Source organism: Malaclemys terrapin, chromosome 2 (genome assembly GCF_027887155.1).
Source record: "Malaclemys terrapin pileata isolate rMalTer1 chromosome 2, rMalTer1.hap1, whole genome shotgun sequence".
In the NCBI taxonomy this organism is placed as follows: Eukaryota; Metazoa; Chordata; order Testudines; family Emydidae; genus Malaclemys; species Malaclemys terrapin.
Window position 1 is genome coordinate 228692217 of NC_071506.1, and position 24227 is coordinate 228716443.

Consider the following 24227-nt stretch of genomic DNA (forward strand, 5'->3'; position numbering starts at 1 on the left):
AGAGAAGGACCGAGATATCATACAGGAAGATCTGGATGACCTTGTAAACTGGAATAATAGTAACAGGATGAAATTTAATAGTGAAAAGTGCAAGATCATGCATTTAGGGATTAATAACAAGAATTTTGGTTATAAATTGGGGACACATCAGTTGGAAATAACAGAGGAGGAGAAGGACCTCGAAGTATTGGTTGATCACAGGATGACGATGAGCCACCAATGTGATATGGCCGTTAAAAAAGCGAATGCGGTCTTGGGATGCATCAGGTGAGGTATTTTCAGTAAAGATAAGGAGGTGTTAGTACCATTATAGAAGGCACTGGTAAAATCTCATCTGGAATATTGTGTGCAGTTCTGGTCTCCCATGTTTAAGAAGGATGAATTCAAACTGGAACAGGTACAGAGAAGGGCTACTAGGATGATTCGAGGAATGGAAAACCTTGTCTTATGAAAGGAGACTCAAAGAGCTTGGCTTGTTTAGCCTAACCAAAAGAAGGCTGAGGGGAGATATGATTGCTCTTTATAAATATATCAGAGGGATAAATATCAGGGAGGGAGAGGAATTATTTAAGTTTAGTACCAATGTGGACACAAGAACAAATGGATATAAACTGGACATTAGGAAGTTTAGACTTTTCCTAAAACACTTAAACTTTTTTTTGGGGGGGGGAAGGGAGGAAATAAATATGCACATATACACATCCAAAACATTGTAATTTATTTATGTAGAGTTTATTTTGCAGCCTCAATAATAATAATGTACAGTCGTCTCTATTCTTTACTGGACCTAAACAGAAAAGAAGGACAAATAAGGTCCTCTGCACATTCTTGTCTTTTTTGTTGTTGTTATTTCTATTACTTTTTGGTTGCCTTGCTAGTTGGTAAGTCTGCTGCTGTGAAAAGTAATTGTATGTTTGTTAATATCACTTTTCACAGCAGACTTACCAGCTAGCTGGGAGGCTGTGAAAAGTGATATTAACAAACATACAAGTATCCATTTTCACAGCAGATTTATTCGGCCCTGGCAAGCTAGGGAACAAACTGAGTCCTGGATGGGGAGGTGGATAGGGAGACAGTGGGGGCCAGTGGCGATGGAGGGGATGGGTGGGGGGCCGGGGAGGCAGCAGGGGCCAGAGGCAATGCAGGGGGGTGGTAAGCTGAGGGCCGGCACCCATGGCGGGGGTCTAGGCCTGCAGCCTGAAGTCCCATGACCGGAGCCTGCCGCCCACCACACCAAGGCTGAAGTCTGAGCCTCACCACTCTCAGAAAGGTGGGGAACTCACTGGCTGCCTGCTCATCCAGCATTTGTGGCCTGGGGGGGGGGGCAGGGTCCAACTTTTGCTGGTGGCCCTGAGGTAGGGGCCACTGCTTGTGTCATCCCCCCCCAAACCCCCAGTTATTGCCTAGGAGGCTGTGGCCACAAGAAAAAGCCCCTGGTGGCTGCATGCGTATTTGAGATACGCTGCTCTAGACACATCTCATTTTCCTCAGGAAACTCCTAACATACCCCTCTCTCATGAGACAACGGGGGTGGGGCAAAATGATATAGGGCCTACTATGCCACCTGACGATTCCCCTTAATCTAATGGAATTCCTAGGTTTGTTAGAAAGGTGCGAAGTAGCTGGGGTGTGGGAGCCAGGGGAGGGGGGGGATGGAGCTGATCTATGGTCATTACAGAAAAATTCTAATACTGTATTTTGCCACTTAACTGGATATAAAATGTTGTTACTAGCCTACCTGCACAGTATCTATTTCACAAAAGTATATCAATGTATATACTGTATGTACAATGCATTATTTTTATTTTATTGTATCTAAGCTTATATAAGAAATTCCATTTGGAATTACATTTTACATTTGACAAAAAGTAGATGATAGAAAGGCCACATTTTAAGGCACATACATAAAGGGGACAGAATGAAAGTTTGAATATTTATCCTTAGTCTCCTAATTGGTTTAAGTTTTGTGTTACATTTTCTGATACTATACTACAGTGATGGATGCAAAGTGAAGGATTTTTCTCTTCTCAACAATTTAAGAAAATTTAGAACATTCAGTAGTAGACGTCTAAAAATAAGAATCCTGTGCCCCTGTAAAATGTCTTTTTAAAATTACTTTGTAATATAGACTTAGTAATAGGTTACATAAAACTATAGATTTTAATTCAAAATCTATTAGACTTTGGCTACAGTTGAAAGCTTTGTGTAGTATTAGTTATTCTACTCAAATAGAAGTTAATGAAACTTGAAATTAAACATATCTCATCAAACATGTAGATACAATGAAGCTCATGGATTCTAGGTCTGTATTAGAGGAGAAGAAGGATGGTTGTCTTAAATCAAGACTAGGACTCGGGAATTTAGATTCTGTTCCCATCCAAGGTGGATAAAAATCAATGATTTAAATTTAAAAAATCTGATTTTTTTTTTAAATCAGATTTTTTTGATAAAATGCTTTTTGAGGAAAAAACCTATCTAAAGATAGTTTTAATTAAGATACATTATAGCTCAAAGATATCATCATGGAATAGGGATTATAAATTCTAATTCTATAGTATGAGACATATTCATGTAAAGTTTAAGATAAGTTTTCTAAATGAGTTCCAATAGTTCATGGATTAGAGACCCAATCTTATGCGGTTCCAGGGGCTTCTGTATAGATTATTTAGGTTAATCTTTCTATCTACCCAATTGGACTCAGTTCTCAGTCTAGAAGATACCATCAGAGATGCTTAGTTTTGCAGTTCTCAAACTGTGGATTTGTGTCTCCACAGATAACATGCTTGTTAACAGCAAAAATGTTTTTAAATAAATAAATAATAGAGGTGAGAAATAACAGATCTCAACCCTATTGTCCCTCTGCAAATTGTGAACACAGAGTCAATCCCTTACCTCTCTCTAAAAGTGCAAAGTTTCAAAAAGTTCAATGAATAGAAGATTGTTGGAGTCGGACTAGATCTGGACAAGGAGAAGAAGTCTGGAGATAAATGTGAGAAGGGAGGGACAGGCAGTAGAAACAAAAGTGAAACTGAGCAGCATATTCCAGAAGTCTTGAGGTCTTTCTGAGTGTACCTTTCATTGATTTGAGATCTACCATACCATTCTCTCACTAGAAGGGAAAATCTATAATGGCAGCAGGCCATAAAAGAGACCCAGTTTGGGAATATTTTAATGAAGTTCCTTTACCTGTGGGTAAGATATGCATGCATGCAAAATGCAAACAGTGCAACAAAGAAATGCAAGGCCTGGTTGCCCGAATGAAACATCATCATGAGAAGTGTTCCTTCTCAGGAGGAAGCTGTGTTGAAGCTGATGAAAGGAACATGTCTGAACATGCAGGATCTTCAGGTTGGTAAACTTTTTTATTTCATACTTCTTTCTTAAGGACTGTCTGCCTTCCCTTCTGGACTATTCTTGAATTCTCATGTTTGAGCAAAAAATATAGTTGTTATTCTATGGTACTATCATTTTAGATGCAGTTGTGATAAAAAAATAAATAGCTGAAATAGGCAGATCTTCCTTTTACAATTTCACCTTTAAAGTAGTACTGAGTGTCAGTGAATGCATCGAGAAATACTAAATGAGCAGTATGATAATAATAATTAAATAACTGCATTGACTTGTTTTGTTTAGGAGAATCCATCCTCAACATACAGGATTCTGAAGACTATCCACCTTCAAGATCACCATCATTTTCTATAGTTTCAGAGTTATCTGCCAATGATAGTGTTTCAGTCCATCACTGTCACATAGCCACAGAATATCACCTGTAGCAAAAAGAAAAAAACAACAACTCAATCATCCAGAAACAACCATAGATAAGTTTGTGATAAGAACCAACAGATTACAAAAAGAGGCAATTGATGAAAAAATTGCTGTGTTTGTTTATGCAACAAACTCTCCTTTCTGTATGACTGAGAACCCACACTTCATTAACATGGTTCAGTCATTAGACCAGGATAGAGTCCACCCAACAGAGCAGATGTTGCAGGCAAATTGCTGGATAAAGTGTATGAAAGAGAAATTGAGCAGTGTACAAAAGGTCTAGAGGATGAAATTGTTAACCTGAGTCTTGATGGGTGGAGCAATGTCCACAATGATCCTGTTGTAAGTGCTTGTGTGACAACAGAAGAAGGGTATGTCTTTCTTACAGAAACAATTGATACATCAGGAAATGCACACACAGCAGAATACTTACAAGAAGTAACAGTAAAAGCTATAACTGTGAAAAAAAATTCCAATGTCTAGTATGCAGCTTGGTCACAGACAATGCTACAAATGTATCCAAGATGGGAAGAAATTTAAAAGACAGTGAAGAGAGTCCCAAGCTAATAACATACAGTTGCAGTGCTCATTTGATGCACCTCCTAGCCAAAGACTTCAGTGTTCCAGAACAAAGGCTAATGTTGTTGAAATTACAAAATACTTCCGTAACAACCACTTTGCAGCAGCTGCTCTGAAAAAAGTGGGAGGAACCCAAACTAACTCTCCCACAAGATGTGCAATAGAACTCAGTAGTGGACTGTTTTGAGCACTATATCAAGAACTGGCCTAATCTGATGACAGTTTGCGAACAAAATCGTGAAAAAATAAATGGCACAGTCATAGTCAAAGTTCTCAACATTGGGCTTAAGAGAAATGTTGAACACATGTGGAGTACCCTGAAGCCTATTTCTGTAGCCCTGAACAAAATGCAGGGAAATAGCGATTTTATTGCTGACGCTGTTGAAATTTGGAAGGAACTGAGTCAGAGCTTAAAAAGAGAAATATGCAGTGACAGAGTTAAATTACAAGCATTAAAAAAACGAATGGGACAAGCACTATCTCCAGCTCATTTTCTTGCTAATATTCTCAATAGTCGGTATCAAGGTCAAACCTTAACTGCTGAAGAAGAGGAGTTGGCTATGACATGGACATCCAGCAATCATCCCTCCATAATGTCAACTATAAAACTTCAGAGCTTAGGGTGAACCATTCAAGAAATATATGTTTGCGGATGATATTTTAAAGAAAGTCACACCAGTGAACTGGTGGAAGTCACTTAAGCACTTGGATTCAGAGACTGTTGAAGTGATAATCTCACTTTTAACAGCAGTAGCTTCTTTGGCCAGTGTAGAAAGAATATTTTCTTCCTTTGGACTAATTCATTCCAAATTGAGAAATCATTTGGGACCTGAAAAAGCAGGAAAGCTTATTTTTCTTTTCCAGATTATGAACAAACAGGAAAATGAAGGTGAAGACGACTGAGTTAGTTGCAGAAGCGAATATTTTAAGTTTCTCATGTTGACCTGGCTGACATGGTAGATTTAACTTTTTTTTTTTAAATATTTCATTTAACTATTTTAGTTAAAAACAATTTTAACAAAAACAAACATTTTAAAAAACTTGAATGTTTAACTAAACTCAAAAATTCATATGCTTGTCTTGTTAAAATATTATATGTTTACTGCTAAAGAAAAAAATCCAGAATACATAACGTTGTTGTTTTAGTTAAATAAAACAAATTAAATGTCTCTCTGGTGATGTTCTCCTTCAAATACAGCATGACAAGAAAATCCTCTAAATATTAATGATTAACCTGTTGAATTGGAGATAGTTCACCTCCCAATGACTTCATAAATATCTGCTTCAATTACCTTTGGTAAATGAAATAACCAATCATTCATTTTCTGATATAGCTGTAAAACTAATCTGAAAAGTTTTCAAAATAAATCACTTTAAAAATGTATAGTGTGTACCTTCTAAAAATGAAACCTACATCTATCTCTGAGTTATGAAGAATATGTATTAAGGTTATAACAACCAATAAGAATGTGCTTTTATGTAGAAATCCATGATTAAATCGAGTCTTCCTGACTATGATTTAAGTCATGATGTAAATCAAATCCACCCTGTTCCCATATGTGCCAGAGTTTGTGTGAAACATAGAGCAAGTCAATCAATTTTTTTGTACCTGTTTCTTCATCGGTAAAGTGGGCATAATACTATGTATGTCCATCACAGGAATTCTGGAAGATTTCATTATAAAATGCTTTAAGTTTTATGGGTAAAAGGCATTACAAAAGTGCAAAATATCATTACTTTGTTTTCCAGCGGCACAAATCCATCTAGATCACTGAAACAAAGTAAAATCCAGCATAATTTTTGGAGTATTCAAGTGAGCACCTTCATCCTTCCGATGGATTTGTTTTATTTCATTTCTAATCTGAAACACAATTGAGACATTTTGGTTTTATCATCTGTTGTCTCCTTTTAAAAAATTGCAATTCTCACATTTTTTTCTTAGTTTCTTCTATTTCTCATCTTAGTTAAATGTTTCCTTCAGTCACCTCTTGTAATGTTCTTTAATAAAAATGAATGTGTTCAGGCATAACTATAACTTCCATTCCAAGAGCTGAACAAAATTCACACTGAGCTGGAATCTGCTTTTTTAATTCCCTGCTGGGAGTCTGCCAGTTGGGGAACGCAGACCAGCAAGTATAGGTCTTAATTACATGAATCCCGAGGCTGCTGCCAATGCTTCTCCATTGAGAAGCATTTGCCTTCCACTGGTCTTCTTGATGAGCAGATCATTCAAACATAATTTATTACTGCTTCATATTATAAGTAATTAAATGAAGAAACATTTTTAACTCAAGGGAATTTTAATAGGTTACTTGCAAAATTGTTATTGCAGGCAACAACTTGTACATAATTTGAGTTCTAAATCTACCAAAAAAAAAAAAAAATCAGCAATATAAAAATGTCAAATTAATGCCTTAGAGGCTTTGCTGGCAGAATTCAGTTCTAACTTCTAGAATGTGGGAAATCTGGTTTTATTTCTCTCTCTCTTTTTTTTATTTAATTTTTCTATTTTTTTAGAAAACAATTTACAAGTGAAATATTACTACAAAACTTTTTTATAAGGAATTTTTGCAAAACATTTACATTTTTACCATCAACTATTTCTCTGTTTCAAAATCATTATGTAGATTTAATACCCTATGCTGCACATCAATTTATGCGGGATGACAATTCAGTGACATGCATTAAAAAACACCACAAGGCATTAAAATGAAGACTTAAATACAAATATTGTTGCAATAAAACAGTTATAAAATTGAAAAATAGGACCTAAACATCATGCTTACCTAAGTTTGACAAATTAACTTTTTCTTCTAAATTACACACTTTTATTACTGCTCTCGTGAAAGAGTGTGATAAATAATGACTTAACACCAATTTCTAATGTAATCGGCAACACATACACAAAACTAACCAAAGAATGTATATTGTAAGAAAAAAACTATTCTAACACTGGAGTTCTACCATGATAAATACACTTTGCACTGATAATTACAATAAAGCAAAATTTTATAACAGTGGCAAAGGGAATGAACAGTGAAATGCCATTAAACAAGATACTACTGCACATCTGTGCCCTATTACTTACAACAGCTATATCCCACTGAGTCAAATAAAGGACATTGAAATTTACGATCCTTCTAAGACAGAAAAGTGGACTCAGAATGGTATGCAGAACAGACTGTCAAAATGTTTCTAATTCCAGCGGTAAAATGTGCACCTGCTAACGTAAGTGAATGTACTTTAGATACTATGAAGTCAACCGGATTTAGATTTTGATACATTTGTAATATGGACTCATTGTAGATTAAAAATGACTTCAGTTTCTTATCTGCATACATAAGTATGCATGAAAAAAATATGAAATGGCTGTGCAGAATGCTCATACCTTCAGTTTATAAAAACTGTTAACTTCTAAGAAACATGATCATAACATTAGGAAAGTTTTTCTTTGCATAAAGAAATTTATAGCACTGATTGTGAAGCATAATGATAAAATATATATTTGATGTTCCAGTTCTTATATAACAAAATTAACAATTAGCACTACCTAATGTTCATTTGTATTAAATGTAGTAATCTAATTGATTCTGATGTTTTAAATCCAGATACATCAGCTGAGAGTTCTTTAAATAAAATATACAAAAGAATGTACAAAACCCAACTAAAATTTAAAGACTTCGTTACAAGTCTACAAAAGCTTTAAGAAACTTGAAATCTATAACCACAGTGTAAAATTGTTTTTCCTTTAATCTCAAAGCTTTTAATGTAAACTGAAAGTATAAAAGACCTTCAGCTTTATATTTCGCTACAAAGGGCTGGCCTAAAGTGTACACAGTGTAAACAATGATTGGTATTTCTTTCTTCAAAAATACATGAAACATCACAAGATTGATAAAGCATTCATATGAGAAGTATGTTTTCTGAGAGAATGCACACGGTATCTGTTATGTGTCTCATACAAACATTTCCCAAATAAACTGTTCATCTTTAACCTGCAGGAAAAAGAATAATCCTTCTTGCACTGTACTCCCTTTTATATCACAAAAATATTTTGATGTATACATTTAAAAAAATGGACTGTCATGGGATACCAAATGGCTAAATTTGTAAAACATTCCATTTACGACTATGGGAAATAATTCAAAATCCTGAGTGTGAAATATTTGGCCATCTTTCCTCCATGTATGCACTGGAGTTTTTACATAAAAAAATGCTCAGTTGTTTTATTTCTCCAACAATTATGTTCTATTAAGTTAATAGATATTGGAAATATAATCAAACCTTTTAAATTAGTTGCTATATGATAAAAAGATACCTATATTCCTTTTTTGCACAAGTTTCTCTTGTGGCTGGAGGCTCAAAATTATTGATCATATAAGAAAATGGGTGGCGGATATTCCTTACCAGCTTATGCACTTACAATTGGAAAGAAAATAAGATGATTAATCTTTAGAGGAAGAGAAAGAAAAAATACATTAATTTACAATTACCTTTTTTGATGTTAAAATGTCATAATTTGTCCTTTTCTTTGGCTGTTTAGTCAAAGTATAAAGAATTCTTCACCTTCACCATAATATAATAATTTATATATACAGGAGAGAACTGGAGAATGAGTTACAACACTCATTAAACAATTCAGTTGTGTAATTAATGTCCAAGTATTCCCATAAAATTTAAATATTCAAAAAGTATGAGTTTTGTGACTCAAGTTAACAAATGGATTCCTGATGTCTTAAAATGTAATGAACTGGAATATCAAAATTTAAACACACAAGTTGCCATATTTTATTATTATCCTACATAAAGATATTAATTCTGTAAAATCTTATGTTAATATATTTCTGTAGTTTAATTTTTTCTAATGTATACATTAAATCTAAATATCTCTTAACTCTCCAAAGAAAGAGAGAAATCTGAGTTCAGTGATTGTCATTTATACACACTACTATAATGTAGTGGTCAAAATTATCTGAGCTGCACCTCAGATCTGCTTTGCAGCATGTAAATTCAACTGCTATTTGAATAATTTCTAAACTTGAGAAAAGACGGCCAAAATCAATGTACAGATTCCACAGAACTGAGCAAAGAAATAATTACCACTCAATTCTTATGCATTTTTGTTGTGCCTTATGGGAAAAGAAGTTCCCTTGAAAATATTACAGATTCAGATTATAAACAAAGTATCTCCAAATGACAACACTCCTAATCAAGATCCACCCTGTCATATTGATATTGTCTGATTTTACAAACACAACAACACACAAATGTTAAAAGAGAGGGGAAATTTTCATTTAAAACAATTATATAATATAGAGCCACATAACTAAAAAAGTACAGTATGGAAGCAGTATTCCCCCAACTGTTTATCCAGTATGTCAATTTGCGCTGTTTGTATTTTTGAAAATTTGTCTTGTTGCACCAGTGTACACTTCTCATGCTGACCCTCCAACTTGGAATACTTACAGAAGTCAAGATTGAAAACATGATTTTCTGCTCTGTAATCCACTTTACCAGCCCACTTCCATATCATGAAAGGTATGTAAACTTAAGTGCAGCACTAGGTGTCCATATAAATGATCCTTTCAGAATTCTTCCATGTTTGTTGAAACATTAGGGGTTGCTGGGTTTGAATCTTGAGAAATGGCTGCAACTGTGACAATTCTTGGAGAGCCAAGAACCTCAGTAACTGAAGAGTCCAGTTCTCCTGAAGTAACAATAGCAAGGGCTGTTCCACCACCTTTCTTGTTCTGATGAGTTTTGACATGTTTGGAGAGATGGTCACTCCGCATAAACCTCTTAGAACATTCGGGGCACTCAAATCTTTTTTCACCTAATTTAAAACAAAAACAAACAAAAATGTCAGTGAAATAGATATTTAAAGGTATTTAACTTCTTTCAGTCATTCAAACAAGCCTCCCCCCCCCCCCAATTCAAAAACATTTTAAAAGTGTTTGGATGTATCTAAAGTTGCAAAATAGATACAACCTTATCTTCTCTAAATGTCTGATTTCCAGACCCATTGAATAAACTACTCTTCCCTTTTAAAATGCTTTCAACAGATATACTTGTAGCCTATATTTCCTCTGTTGTGATTATTCCATGCAGGGTCTGAATTTTAGCTTCTCAATAAGAATTCTCTTTCATAAACTTAGAACCTAACAGTGGATGGAAGGAGAACATGACTAAAATACTTGATATCTGTTGAGAGGGGACCCAGGTAGCTTCCATACTGTCCCCCACGGATCGAGGTCAGCCACTCCTCTGAAGAGGTTCAGGGGTTCCTTTGGAGTGCTGGATGGCCAATTAGGATGGTGCTGCCCTGCAGATCTCCTTTGCATGGGGTCTTCTGAGCCAGATGTTGGTGAAGTAAGGGAATCCGTGACTTCCACAACCTCCGTGACAGACGTGCAGCCTTATCCATGGTGCTCCAAGGGCTGGTTGACCACCAAGGCAGGTTTATAAACATAAAAGGAGGGTGATGTGGAAAGGTCCATGATGCTAGGCTCTTTTGGAATTCAGTTGGATTTACCTAAATGAATCAAAGACAGTTTGCTGCCAGGATCACTATGGGCATTAATGGTGTAGAGATTGCTACGGTTATACTCGGAGAGCTGCCCTATCCTCTGCTGCTGTGGTTAATGATGCCATATAGCAGGGGTGGCTAAAGAGAAGTTACTTACTGTAACTGGAGGTTCTTTGAGATGTGTGGTCCCTATCTGGATTCCAATCGTAATGCGCATATGGTGCCATGCGCCGGAACTGTTCATAGTCGTGTCCATTGATCTGCATGTGTATCATGCATCAGCCACATGGCGCATCTGAGGCTTTAAGAGGCTGCGCAGGTCGACGCCATTCCAGTTCTCTCTTACTCAGCAACAGAAAAGCCCGGAGCAGAGGGGAAGGAAGGCGGGATCTGAATCCAGAGGTGGCACAGTTTGCAAATGATACTAAACTACTCAGTAAAGTCCAAAGCTGACTGCGAAAAGTTACAAAGGTAATATTATAAGATCTCACAAAACTGAGTGACTATACATCTCAAAGAACCTCCAGTAATCCTCGTAGCTCCCTCCTGGCCTCGCCAGTACTGGAACACCGATCTCCTCCACCTCTCCACTCGCCCCCTGATCTTCCTCCCCACCATCCCGGATCTCCTGATGCAAGACCACAGCTGACTACGACACCCCAACCCACGCCCTCTTCAGTTGGCCTGGTATTTGGTTGGGGATCATGTGTAAACCAGGGGGGCTCTGCACCCATCCACAACATCCTCACTAACAGCAGATGCTAATCCACTCACACCTGTTATTCTGGCATTGCTTTACTGCCTGGGCCCGCCACATTCCAACAGACTCTGTCTCCATTTCTTCTCTCCTGGACTACCTTCTCCATCTCTGCCAATCGGGCCTGGCGCACTCCTCTATCTGTGTTCACCTATCTGCGCTCACTGCTTTTCTCCGTCCCATGGATGGCTTCTCTGTCTTTACTCACCCAATGACCTCCTGACTCCTCAATGTTTTTCCGCTTGTACAAAAGACCACCCTGCTATGGGATCTCAACTTGATCCTCTCTACTCTTACCAAAGTCCCTCGCTACCTGCTCCCTCCCTCACCTCTCCATGAAGGTCATCATCTTGGTGGTCATCACTTTTGCTTGCTGTATCGGTGAACTGGTAGCCATAATGGCAGACCCACCGTTCACTGTCTTCCATAAGGACAAAGTCTCCTTACATCTACACCCCAAGTTTCTACCCAAGGTGGCTTCCTCCTTCCACCTCAACCAAAGTATACACCTTCCAGTCTTCTACCCCAAACCTCATGCCTCACCCATGGAGCACGCTTTCCATTCCCTCGATGTTTGCAGGGTGCTTGCCTTTTATCTATACTGCACTTGTGGCTTCTGCAAATCCCACCGGCTCTTCTAAGTGGATCTCCCGCTGCACTGCGATCTGCGATGAGCTATCTGGCATTCCACTTCCACTGGGAATCACAGCCCACTCCATGCAGGCATATGCCGCCACGTTGGCCTTCCTCACCAACATTCCATGGCAGGACATTTGTTGAGCTGCCAGTTGGTCTTCCATACACACCTTTCTCCACTCATTTCGCCATTGCTCCCTCTACAATGACGAATGCGGCAGTCGGTCATGCTGTCCCACAGACTTGGTCTTTTCCGGAGCACTTACGCCTACCTCCACACTGACCACTGCTTGCTACTCTTCCGTGTTTGGAATCCACATATGAACCAGCATCAAAGAAGAACTTACTGACCCTCCAAAGCGTATATGACAATCTTCAGACATTCGAGAACCAAGGCGTGTGTGGCGGGGTGGTAGGGCTAGGGCTTCAGGGCGCACCTGACAGGGCTTGGGGCTTCAGCCCTACTCCCACAGAAGCCCCGAGCCCTGGCAGGCGCCTCCTGCAGGGCTGAAGCCCTGAGACCTCCCTTCCTGCTGGGCAGAAGCCCCTGGCCCCACCACCTGCTGCAGGGCAGAACTGCCGAGCCCCCCAAACAGTCTGATAGGCGGAGAAAGGGGGAGTGGAGGGCTCTGCAAGCTGCGGCTCATGAGACGCGGTTTGGCCACCCCTGCCATATAGGGTATGTCCACACTACATCTGGGAGTTAGATCCAAGCCCAGCTCCACAGACTCATGCTAAAAGGGCCTGTGCTACTGCACTAAAAATAGCTGTGTAGACACTGCTTCCATGGCCACAGAGCCCAGGCTCTACCCTCAGCTGTATCATCTACACAGCTATTTTTAACACGTTAGTACAAGCCCCACTATATGCAGTCAGAACCTCAGAGTTACGAACACCTCAGGAATGGAGCTTGTTCGTAATTCTGAAATGTTTGTAACTCTGAACAAAATGTTATGGTTGTTCTTTCAAAAGTTTGACTTAATGCAGCTTTGAAACTTTATTATTCAGAAGAAAAATGAAGCTTTTAACCATCTTAATTTAAAGTGAACAAGCAAAGAAACAGTTACTTTACCTTGTCAAATCTTTTTTTTTAAACCTTCCCTTTTTTTTGGTAATTTACATTTAACACACTACTATACTGTACAGTATTTGCTTTATTTTTGTCTCTGCTGCCTGATTGCATATTTCCAGTTCCAAATGAGGTGTGTTATTAACTAATTGGTTCGCAACTCTGGTGTTTGTAACTCTGAAGTTCTACTGTATCTGGGCTGGGAGGTTTGCTCTCAGATGTAGTGTCGACATACCCTCATTGGCCACGTGGACAGAAGGAAGGAACTGTTTAACTATCACCTCAGTATTTGTGGAATGACAGCTGAGTGTGCCTCCTCAGTCCCAGCCTGGGTTTCTGCCTGCAAACTGATTTCTGACAGAATCAGATCCTGAGTCTCAAAGAGATCCTGGCTTTCTGGGGAGAACTCTTCACTGCCTTCCTCGTGATCCTCCTCTGATGACTCTTGCTGCTTGTCCTCAGGGGAAGGCTGTAGGGGAGGCAGCAGGGTCCACAACCAATTTGAGTTCAGCAGTGGTGTAATTAATCAAATACTGTCCAGCTTCTCAAAAAATGGATAGATTACATTTCCATTGCTAGACCTCTTCCTGGGATCCCTCATTTTAATGTAAATCCTCTTCACTGTTTGCTCTTTATCTGGCACTGGTTGGTGTCCTGGTTGTGGCCCCTCATCAACATCTACTTGATAAAATCCACAAACACATCTTTATTTCAAAAGAGTTTGCTCCCAAGATAAGGATAAGATCTAGCGTCTCAGTACAGGTCTAAGGAACTGCTGGAGGCATGTTGTAGCAATGCTGATATATTAAATTCCAGGAGCAAATGGGCAAATACTGGCCCCATGACAGTTTTTAAATGCAGGAGGGAAATCCAGTCAACTTAATCCGAGAGCAATGGAGGGCACACAGGTAAACAGACAGATCAGTAATGGATGCCCACAAACAGTGTGGGATACCAGTTGAAGGACTGCTACAGTAGTGCACAGCAGCATTGTGTGCACATGAACAATGCACCACACTAACTCAATTTGCATTAAACGTAATACACTTTGAAAGAGTATTCCAGAGTTTTTGGAGTTACAACACTCTAACGAATTGTGCTGTGTGCATGCAGACATTTTCTCATTAAACCAACCAGAGTTACTGTGGATTAAACCCCTGTGTAAAAAAGCCCCAAGGCTTTGTCCTGATTAGGAAAATTGATCAAGTTTAGGTCAGGCTTTTAGCCAATGCATGCTAGTTAACCATGTCCTAAACTCAATCTTTTTCTAATGCAGATGCAGGAGAACAGCTTGAAACTTGATTTAAAATCACTGTTCACCAATGGCCACCATCATTAAAGGCATTACTCTATCAAATACAGACAGTTGACTAACCTGTGTGGGTTCTTCTATGTCTTTGCAGCTCATCACTCCGTGTAAATCTTTTGCCACAAAACATCCAGTTGCATACAAATGGTCTTTCTCCAGTATGCCAACGAAGGTGTGCCCGGAGATGAGATGTTTTCCCATAAACTTTTCCACATCCTTCGATATGGCAGATATGCTGCTTCTTTTTTCCTGGCTCACTGCTGCCTCTGACAGGATCAAAAGTTAAGCAGTTAGGTGATTTTATTTTAAAATATTATCAGCTCTCTAAGGAAAAAAATTGAAATTGTAAAATTAAGTTGATTATAATCCTCTTTCTGAATAGAAAATTTACAAGTATGATTTCCTATGGACATGATTAGAAACATGACAGTAATACAAGGAAAAAAGCCCCCAAAATAAGAAGGCCCACAAGATGCCTAAAGTTTAACTGACAAACTAACATTACCTTCCTTCTCCTTCTCTACAATTAGGACACGAGCAGGCAACTCTTCTTAGCCTCTTGCCAGGTTGTATTTCCTGATCAGAAGCTTGCTGGGCCTGTTGTAACTGCACTTGTGTGATCTGATCAGGACTAACAGCACCAATTGCTGCATTAGCAATACCTCCTACGGCTACAGTTACAGGAGCTATTGTGGCTTGCTGTACTTTCATGCCTCCATCCTGTCCTTGCTGTTGACCTGTAAAATAAGAAAGTCTTCGTAAGTTTTAGTGATCATCTCAGAAAGGTCACAACATAATATTTTACATGCCTTTTGTTCAAGAGATTATCCACTGTAGGTGGATGAAAACTGCACAAAAAATATTAAATCCAGTAAGTTTACTAGTGTGCTTTAGTATACTACAAACAGACTTTATACACAACTTTAGAGAGCCCCGATTAATGTAATTCATTATAAAAAGAGTATAGTAAAGCAAAATGTGTGCTCTCAACAGGAAATAACTAGTTTTACAGGCATCTTCTTTTTTTAGAGACTGAAGAGATACATTAGTAGAAGATATGAAACAAAACATTACACAGAATTCATTTTCTACTGTTGATGCTTTTCCCTAGAATAACCTTGGAAACCACATTCCTATTTAAAACTCACACACATTTATTTTTTTAAGTTATTTTATGGAATTAACCTACTATTTTTGCAAGCAACTGAGTCACAAACTTCATTTATACATAAAAATATGCAGTATCTTGATGTATTCCATTAGGATTTCTTTAAAACAAATTTATATTGGAAGAACATTAATGCTGCAAAGTCAAGCATGTAAAAGGTAGGAAATGCCAGAATTAAGATTGCCCATTCAACCTTAAATCTGCCCCAATGTATGGCTGAACTTAAATAATCTTTAATTACATGCTCAGATAGTAATTATTCTAATGGAATTATTAAATTATGGTACTTCCTAATTTTTGAGTGCTTGACTTTTCAACGTGAGCAATATACTTTTAATGACTTTACTTAATTACCTACGTTTTTAAAACTGAAAACTGAAAAAATAGAAATTCCATCATATGCAACTGTAATGACTGCCTTCCTCCAACCACCACACAGAGATAGTCAGCACAGTTTGAATTCCAGACCTTAAGATCCACAGTGCAACCTTCTACCATTAAAGGTAAAGGAATAAATGATAGCAGCAACCATATGCCAGAAAGTTACACAAATAAATGCTAGAAAACAGCGAAATGTTCAGTATCAGGATTTTGTCCCTGACTCTTCTCTAAAGGTGTTAGAGTAGTGGTTACAGATAGCATAGCCAATTACTCAGGGTACGTCTACACTACCCGCTGGATTGGCGGGTAGCGATCGATCTATCGGGGATCAATTTATTGCATGTAGTGTAGACACGATAAATCAATCCCCAATCGCTCTCCCGTCGACTGCTGAACTCCAGCTCGGTGAGAGGCGGAAGCAAAGTCGACGGGGGAGCGGTCGCTGTCAATCCTGTGCCGCGAGGATGCGAAGTAAGTGATTCTAAGTTGATCTAAGATATGTCGACTTCAGCTACATTATTCTCGTAGCTGAAGTTGCGTACCTTAGATCGATCCCCACCCCTCACCCCCAGTGTAGACCAGGCCATAGACTTGGCATGTTCAAAGTGAAAGCCACTGAGGCTTAGTGGATGACAGATCTATCCATAACAAATGGAGGTTCTAGTCCCAGCTCTGCCAGAAACTACCTTGCACAGTCTCTATGACAGGAATAGGAAGATTTATCTTTCTACTTCTTACTTTTTTGTTAACCTCTCTTATCATCAGCCTAGTTATCTGAGAGTAAAGCGGGAACATGTTATCTTCTGGATTTTTAATTCTGACTATTAAAGCTGGTAGACAGTCCTTTTCCTTGTGACGGGGGAGAGATGACAGGTGAAGATGAGACTTTAACCTTTCCCTCAAACTACTAATAGAATCTATTAAAATTCGTTGAGGGTGTCAACAAACATGTGGACCAGGGTGATCCAGCTGACAGTGCATGTGGACTTTCACAAAGCCTCTGACAAGGCCCTATACCCAAGGAACTTAAGCAAAGTAAGCAGTCATTGAATAAGAAGGAAGGACTTCATGGATCAGGAACTGATTAAAAGATAGTAAACAAAAGGTAGGAATAAATGGTCAATTTTCGTAAGGGGAAGAGGTAAATAGCAGGGTCCCCCAAGGATCTGTACTGGGACTTGTAGCTGTTCAACATACTCATAAATGATCTGGAAAAGGTGGTGAAAAGTGAGGTGGCACAGTTTGCAAATGATACTAAACTACTCAGTAAAGTCCAAAGCTGACTGCGAAAAGTTACAAAGGTAATATTATAAGATCTCACAAAACTGAGTGACTAGGCAACAAAATGGCAGAAGAAAATCAAATGGTAATAAGCACAAAATAACGCACACTGGAAAAAATAATCCCAACTATACATACAAATGATGGGTTCGAAATTAGTTGTTGCCACTAAAAGAGATGTTGGAGTCATCACTAATAGTTCGCTGAAAACCTCTGTATGAAGTCTAAAAAACTGATAGAATGTTAAGAACCATTAGGAAAGGAGTAGATAAGAAACAGAAAAATGCCACTATAAAAAAATCCATGCTACATCTCGAATACTGCATACAGTTCTGGTCACCCTATCTCAAAAAATATATTAGAACTGGAAAAGGTACAGAGAAGGGCAACAAAAATGATTAGGGGTATGGAACTGCTTCCATATGAAGAGAGATTAAAAAAAATGGAACTGCTCAGCTTAGAAAAGAGACAACTAAGGGGAAATATGATAGAAGTCTATAAAATCATGGTGAGGAGAAGTGAATAGGGAAGTGTTATTTACCCCTTCACATACCACAAGACCAGGGGTCACCCAATGAAATTAATAGGCAGCAGGTTTAAAACAAACAAAAAGAAGTACCTTCTCACGCAGTGCACAGTCAGCCTCTAGAACTTGTTGTCCAGTAGATGTTGTGAGGGCCAAAAAAGAATTAGGTAAGTTCATAGAAGACAGGTCCATCAATGGCTATTAGCCAAGATGATCAGGGATGCAACCTCATGTCCCTACACCACTGACTGCCAGAAGCTGGGACTGGATGATGGGGGATGGATCACTGAGTAATAGCTCTGTTCTGTTCATTCCTTCTGAAGCATCTGTCACTGGCCACTGTCAGAAGACAGGTACTGGACTAGATGGACCATTGGCCTGACTCAGTATTCTCATGTTCTTATAAATACAAAACAGAGGTTTCCTTTTAGTCCAGGCAGCACAGAGTTGGGGGCTTGAGGGAAAATTCCTATAACATCATTTTGGTTCACATGACTGAGTAGGCAAACCCGCTGCTCCTCCAATACTGGTGAAAGCAAGAATGTAAGCAAAGCAGCAGCAGAAAGAAGAAAGAACCATAATTCTGCTGGAAAATCAGAAGGATAGAAGAAATAAACATTTTAGGAGATGGATCTTGAAGGAAAGGTGCAGCAAAAGTGGATTGACTAGAAAAGGGGTATTTTAAAATCTGCTTTAAGGATCAAGCAGTGTAAGTATCCCCTAAAGCTTTGCTGTTACTACTTGGTAAAAGCTGACCAGCAATGGGCCCTTCACAAAGGTCACTGGAATAACCTGTTAAAAACAAAACAAAACAAAAACAAGTATTCCAGCATTGAATCTGTATCACTGTTAAGGTTGGAGAATAGGTCCCAGAGAAGGAGCTGGGAAAGTGTGCCAGTTTAGAGTGCTAGCAATTGGGGTTGTGGGGAGAACAATGTGAAACAGCTACACTCTTGGAACGAAACACTCAGAACAGGCTTTCAGCCCGAAGGATGGAAGTGAGCAGACACTCTCATGGGAGGGCCTAGATGAAATGGATTGGGACTGAAAAGCTTGTATGTATCATCATCAGCTTATAGAAGTCCTCTCCCCTTCCTCCCACCATTTCAATTCAGAGACATCCACTCCTTTTTTCTCCCCAGCATGCTTCCATTCATGGCATCTGGATATATACACCAAGAGTTTGGATTAAGTTTAGTCAGGTTCTCACAAAACCAAAAAAAGTTGAGGTGGTAGATTCCTAATGGGAATATATCTGAAGCTCTGCATTTATTTCAGTGTGTGATTCGCTACAAATTTGGTACCATTTTGCACTTAAACAAGAACTGTGAATATGTGAATACCTAATTATGTTTTATAATTTAAATGTGCAAAATAAATGCAAAGTTAGGCTCCATGTAGCCCTTCTGTAACTTTTATTTGAAATCTTCCCAAATAATATTAAGTTGCTGAAGATAAGGGTGCAACAAAACCCAACTTAGTTTTCAGGTTTGAGCCTCTAGGTCAGAGAAAATGTATTTAGTAGAGGACCACTAGACAACACTATGAATGATACAAATTTTATTAAAAAGAAAAATGTTTAAACAAACAGGCATGCAATTGCTACTTACACAACTCTACAATTATACTTACTCAAAAATGAAATGGTGCATGAATTGGTGATCAGTTGCTGACAACGGAGTGAAGTACAGCCTTATAATCTTGGAACCTAACAGTACCCTTTTGATTGGACCTCTCCTTCAATTTAACAAAACTACTCCTTTTATATTCTATTATAATATTAATTAATATTAAACTGCTCTTTACCATAATTATATTTTCACCACCTTCTCACTTGGCTCTTTACGTTACCAATTATTTAAAATTAACATCTGCACCAATGTCCTTCCCATACTAGCAATATAGATAGCATTTTTATAAAACATTCACAATTCTCAAAAACACTTTAAAAACCTTGCTCCAGCCACTTATAACCAAAGTATAATGGGAACACAACTCTGGGTCATGTCCTTACTAACTCTTACCTTCTTCTCATAACATTTTGTCTTCAACTTATCTCACGCTAGTAACTTCAATTTCCCATACTCCTCAACACTTTGGCCCAAAATCTAACTTCACCTTATTTTTTCTTAACTTAAACTATCCTATAGGCTACATCCCACAAAAGCCATAACACATATTTTGGCACAAGTTAAACAGTATTCAATATAAGACACTATACTACTCATAGAATCATAGAATATCAGGGTTGGAAGGGACCTCAAGAGGTCATCTAGTCCAACCCGCTGCTCAAAGCAGGACCAATTCCCAACTAAATCATCCCAGCCAGGGCTTTGTCAAGCCGGGCCTTAAAAACCTCCAAGGAAGGAGACTCCACCACCTCCCTAGGTAACGCATTCCAGTGCTTCACCTCCTAGTGAAATAGTGTTTCCTAATATCCAACCTGGACCTCCCCCACTGCAACTTGAGATCATTGCTCCTTGTTCTGTCATCTGCCACCACTGAGAACAGCCAAGCTCCATCCTCTTTGGAACCCCCCTTCAGGTAGTTGAAGGCTGCTATCAAATCCCCCCTCATTCTTCTCTTCTGGAGACTAAACAATCCCAGTTCCCTCAGCCTCTCCTCATAAGTCTTGTGCTCCAGACCCCTAATCATTTTTGTTGCCCTCCGCTGGACTCTTTCCAATTTTTCCACATCCTTCTTGTAGTGTGGGGCCCAAAACTGGACACAGTATTCCAGATGAGGCCTCACCAATGTCGAATAAAGGGGAACGATCACATTCCTCAATCTGCTGGCAATGCCCCTACTTATAAGCCCAAAATGCCGTTAGCCTTCTTGGCAACAAGAGCACACTGTTGACTCATATCCAGCTCCTCGTCCACTGTGACCCCTAGGTCCTTTTCTGCAGAACTGCTACCTAGCCATTCGGTCCCTAGTCTGTAGCAGTGCATGGGATTCTTCCGTCCTAAGTGCAGGACTCTGCACTTGTCCTTGTTGAACCTCATCAGATTTTTTTTGGCCCAATCCTCTAATTTGTCTAGATCCCTCTGTATCCGATCCCTACCCTCTAGTGTATCTACCACGCCTCCTAGTTTAGTGTCATCTGCCAACTTGCTGAGAGTGCAGTCCACACCATCCTCCAGATCATTAATCAAGATATTAAATAAAACCGGCCCCAGGACCGACCCTTGGGACACTCCGCTTGAAACCGGCTGCCAACTAGACATGGAGCCATTGATCACTACCCATTGAGCCCGACGATCTAGCCAGCTTTCTATCCACCTTACAGTCCATTCATCCAGCCCATACTTCTTTACTATACTATACTACTCTCTGGCCCTGCACTAGTGACAAATAGGGCTATATAAGTGTTACAAGTGGCCAAGCAAAAATTCCCCAGTACAGGAACCCTGTTAGTCCTATGCATTCCCTAGTGAAGGGAGTGAGTTGCAGCAGGATGGGGAGTAGTATAATGCCAAGTGTTACAGAGAATATGGGTTGCTGCACAGCCACCCAATAGGTAGCTCCAATGATGCTACTATAAGCTAGAGCAGCCACTGAGGTTGCTCCAGTTAACACTGGGGGCTGTAAAGCCACTTCTGTCCCGCACCTGGCCAGTGACTGCTGTGTCATAGCTCTTGGGAGGCACACCACTAAATATGCCCCTATAGACAAACAAGAGAGCCAAGCTACAGCTGTTGTGAGAAATAGTTTTGAATTTAAAATTAGCAATAATGGTATATCAGCAGTCTTGTTTATTAAATGGATGCTGTCAACTCTTAAAATCTCCTCTTAAAAAAGATGGAGAAAGGTTTTCTATTTGTATTTCTGTTCCTCACCAGCAGAGAGTAAAATATGCAAAAGGGCCTAAGAGGTTTCAGGAGCTTAAGTCAATTAAAAGCTTTTGAATTCTAAAATTTTAGCTATGTTCTTTAGGGCAATAATCGTAGCTTCAAAAATTTTCTGACAGAAATGAGATTTTCCATTTGATAGTGTTTTTCATTTAATTAAAAAATGATTTACTTATTTCATATTTGGTATAGCAGATACTGAACTGTAGTAAAAGAGCCATTGAGAACAATATAGTATACAATATAAAACTCCAAGAACACAATATAATAAAATAAATCCAGCTGTTGGTGCTCAGTGGTTCTTCACAATGTGTTGCTGCTCCTGGAACAGATCTTTGTAGTACACAGCAAACTAGAGGTTTAGTTAGCAATTCAAACAAGATAATGCCTCATGTTCTTTTGGATGGCTGCCCTGATTTTTCCCATAAGATCTCCGAGCAGGTGAAGAACATTTCATACTATTCCAACAATTCAGAGAAACTATCAACACAAGTTTGTTAATTTCTCTTAAGGCAAGAGACAACCTAGTTCAACTTTTTTTTAATATACAGCAAAACATGAGATGATCATGCAGAAGTAGTGGAAAACTTTTTAAATGGAAGTAGTAAAAATTATAATATTAACAGTGTTTTTTTTGTTAAATACACTACTTATCACTCTATCCTGTGCTTAGAAGTTTCCCCTGTGACTTCTGATGGGCAAAATCCAGTATCTTGTTTTACACAAACCGAGTTTACTTGCTCTACCTCCTACTTCAACACTTACACTAATAAAGATGTGAGCTCCACTGCCACCCAACTGTAAAATTTGTTTTGTGGCAGGGACAGGGTTAACCTATTATTACCTGCAGCATTCTTTTTGGGGAAAAAAAATAGTTATTTAAATATTCTGCATAGTGGAAAATAGAAAGACTACAAGTAGTGTTTGTGATCTCCAGCAAGAGTAGCAATGCTTGAGGATTTCTTTTTAGTAAGTCTCTCCATGCAGAAGAAGCTGTGCAGGTTTTCCCCTTATCTTCTCTCCTTCTCCCTCAAACCAAGATTTAAAGTATTTACAATTCTCCATCTAGATGTCCCACAGCAAGTTCAGGAGTTAAGTTCATGTTGCACAAACTTGAACTCCCATAAATAATGTGTGTTTCAAGTTTTTCCCAACTCTTGCTCACATGCACAGAATTGTCTGTCACAAACACCCTTATGCAAAGAACTTGTGTTTGCAATACTGCTTCTGAAAATGCATTAAAATTAATAGCTAGCGACACATTCAATACAATAGCTTTGAGAGGTTGTAGTGAGCCGGTGTGGCTCCCCGCCGCTCCGGAGGGGGAAGAGCCCATCCGGAGGCCAGAGTGGGCGGAGCTAGGGAGCTCAGAGCCCGCCCCCCAGAGGGTCAGGCAGCAACCCAGAAATATAAAGCCTCGCCCTCAGAGCTCAGTAAGGCCCCAGCCGCCGGAGAGACCAGATGTCTCCAGCTTAGATCGTCATTGGAAAACTACATGGCCCAAAACAGCCGCCGGGCCTGCCCTGCGCCCGCTATTCGGAGGGGCCGCCGGTCCTGCCGATCAATTCCTGCTCTGATGAACCCATAGTCCTGGATCCCCCAGAGGCCAACACCAGGACCCAGGTAGGCCCCGAGGGGGAGTGTGGAAGTAGCCCGGGGGCAGCCGACCCCAGTCTGGCTGCAGCACTGCCAGAGCCTATGTCAGTGTGTTGTGGCCAGGATCCCCACTGACAGCAGCGGGTCTTCTGTTGCTGCTAGGGCCCTGGGATGGGACGCAGTGGAGTGGGAGGGCCTGCGTCCCCCCTGCCACCCACGGGTTGGGTGGCAGCCTCCCCCTCTCCCAGGCCTTTTGAGGCTTGGGGCCTACTATTGTTGCTCAGCCCTGACTGAGGGCCTGAGCTCCTGACTCAGCGTTTGTTGCCCAGCCCTGACCTAAGGCCTGGGCTTAATACTTTGTACTCGTTTGTTGCTCAGTCCTGACTGAGGGCCTGAGCTCCTGACGTAGCGTTATTGCCCACCCTGAGCAGGGGTGGGCTTACCGTGTTCTTCCGGTTACAGCAAGAGCTGCCGAGGGAGACCCCACAGCCCGACGAATTTCTCAAGCTCACAAGTGTGGCTCCCCGCTGCCCCGGAGAGGGTCAAGCCCCGGCAAACTCTTGTACAGAGGTCATCTGACTGTTCAACATTAACATCATTGCTGAGTGAAAGTATGGCAGGTATATTGATGATAAGAGTCATTTGGGGCACCAGTTGTTTTATCAAAGATAAAAATCTACATGCAGCTGTCAAGTTACTTCAACAACATGGTCATCAAAAACTTTAGAGAGATATTTACTAACCATTGAGACATCTGTAGGGCCCTAATAGAGTCTAGGTTTG

The 24227-nt window shown here is 39.6% G+C and overlaps 1 protein-coding gene across 2 annotated transcripts in view; it reads right to left on the minus strand.

The window, feature by feature from the left end:
- Positions 1-695: 695 nt before the first annotated feature.
- SP4 (Sp4 transcription factor) overlaps positions 696-24227 on the minus strand; it is a 59092-nt gene continuing 35560 nt past the window's right edge. Inside the window, exons 3-6 of one of the 2 annotated variants that reach the window (XR_008444026.1) lie at positions 15147-15378; positions 14708-14907; positions 6082-10177; positions 696-3767 (exon numbers count right to left, since the gene is read on the minus strand). Coding sequence is in view for 1 of the 2 variants with exons in the window: in XM_054020212.1 (XP_053876187.1) it covers positions 9930-10177; positions 14708-14907; positions 15147-15378 (680 nt within the window). In the remaining variant the exon portion in view is untranslated. Of the gene's footprint in view, positions 3768-6081; positions 10178-14707; positions 14908-15146; positions 15379-24227 lie in introns of those variants that run through there. The other variant, XM_054020212.1, reaches the window with a different exon arrangement.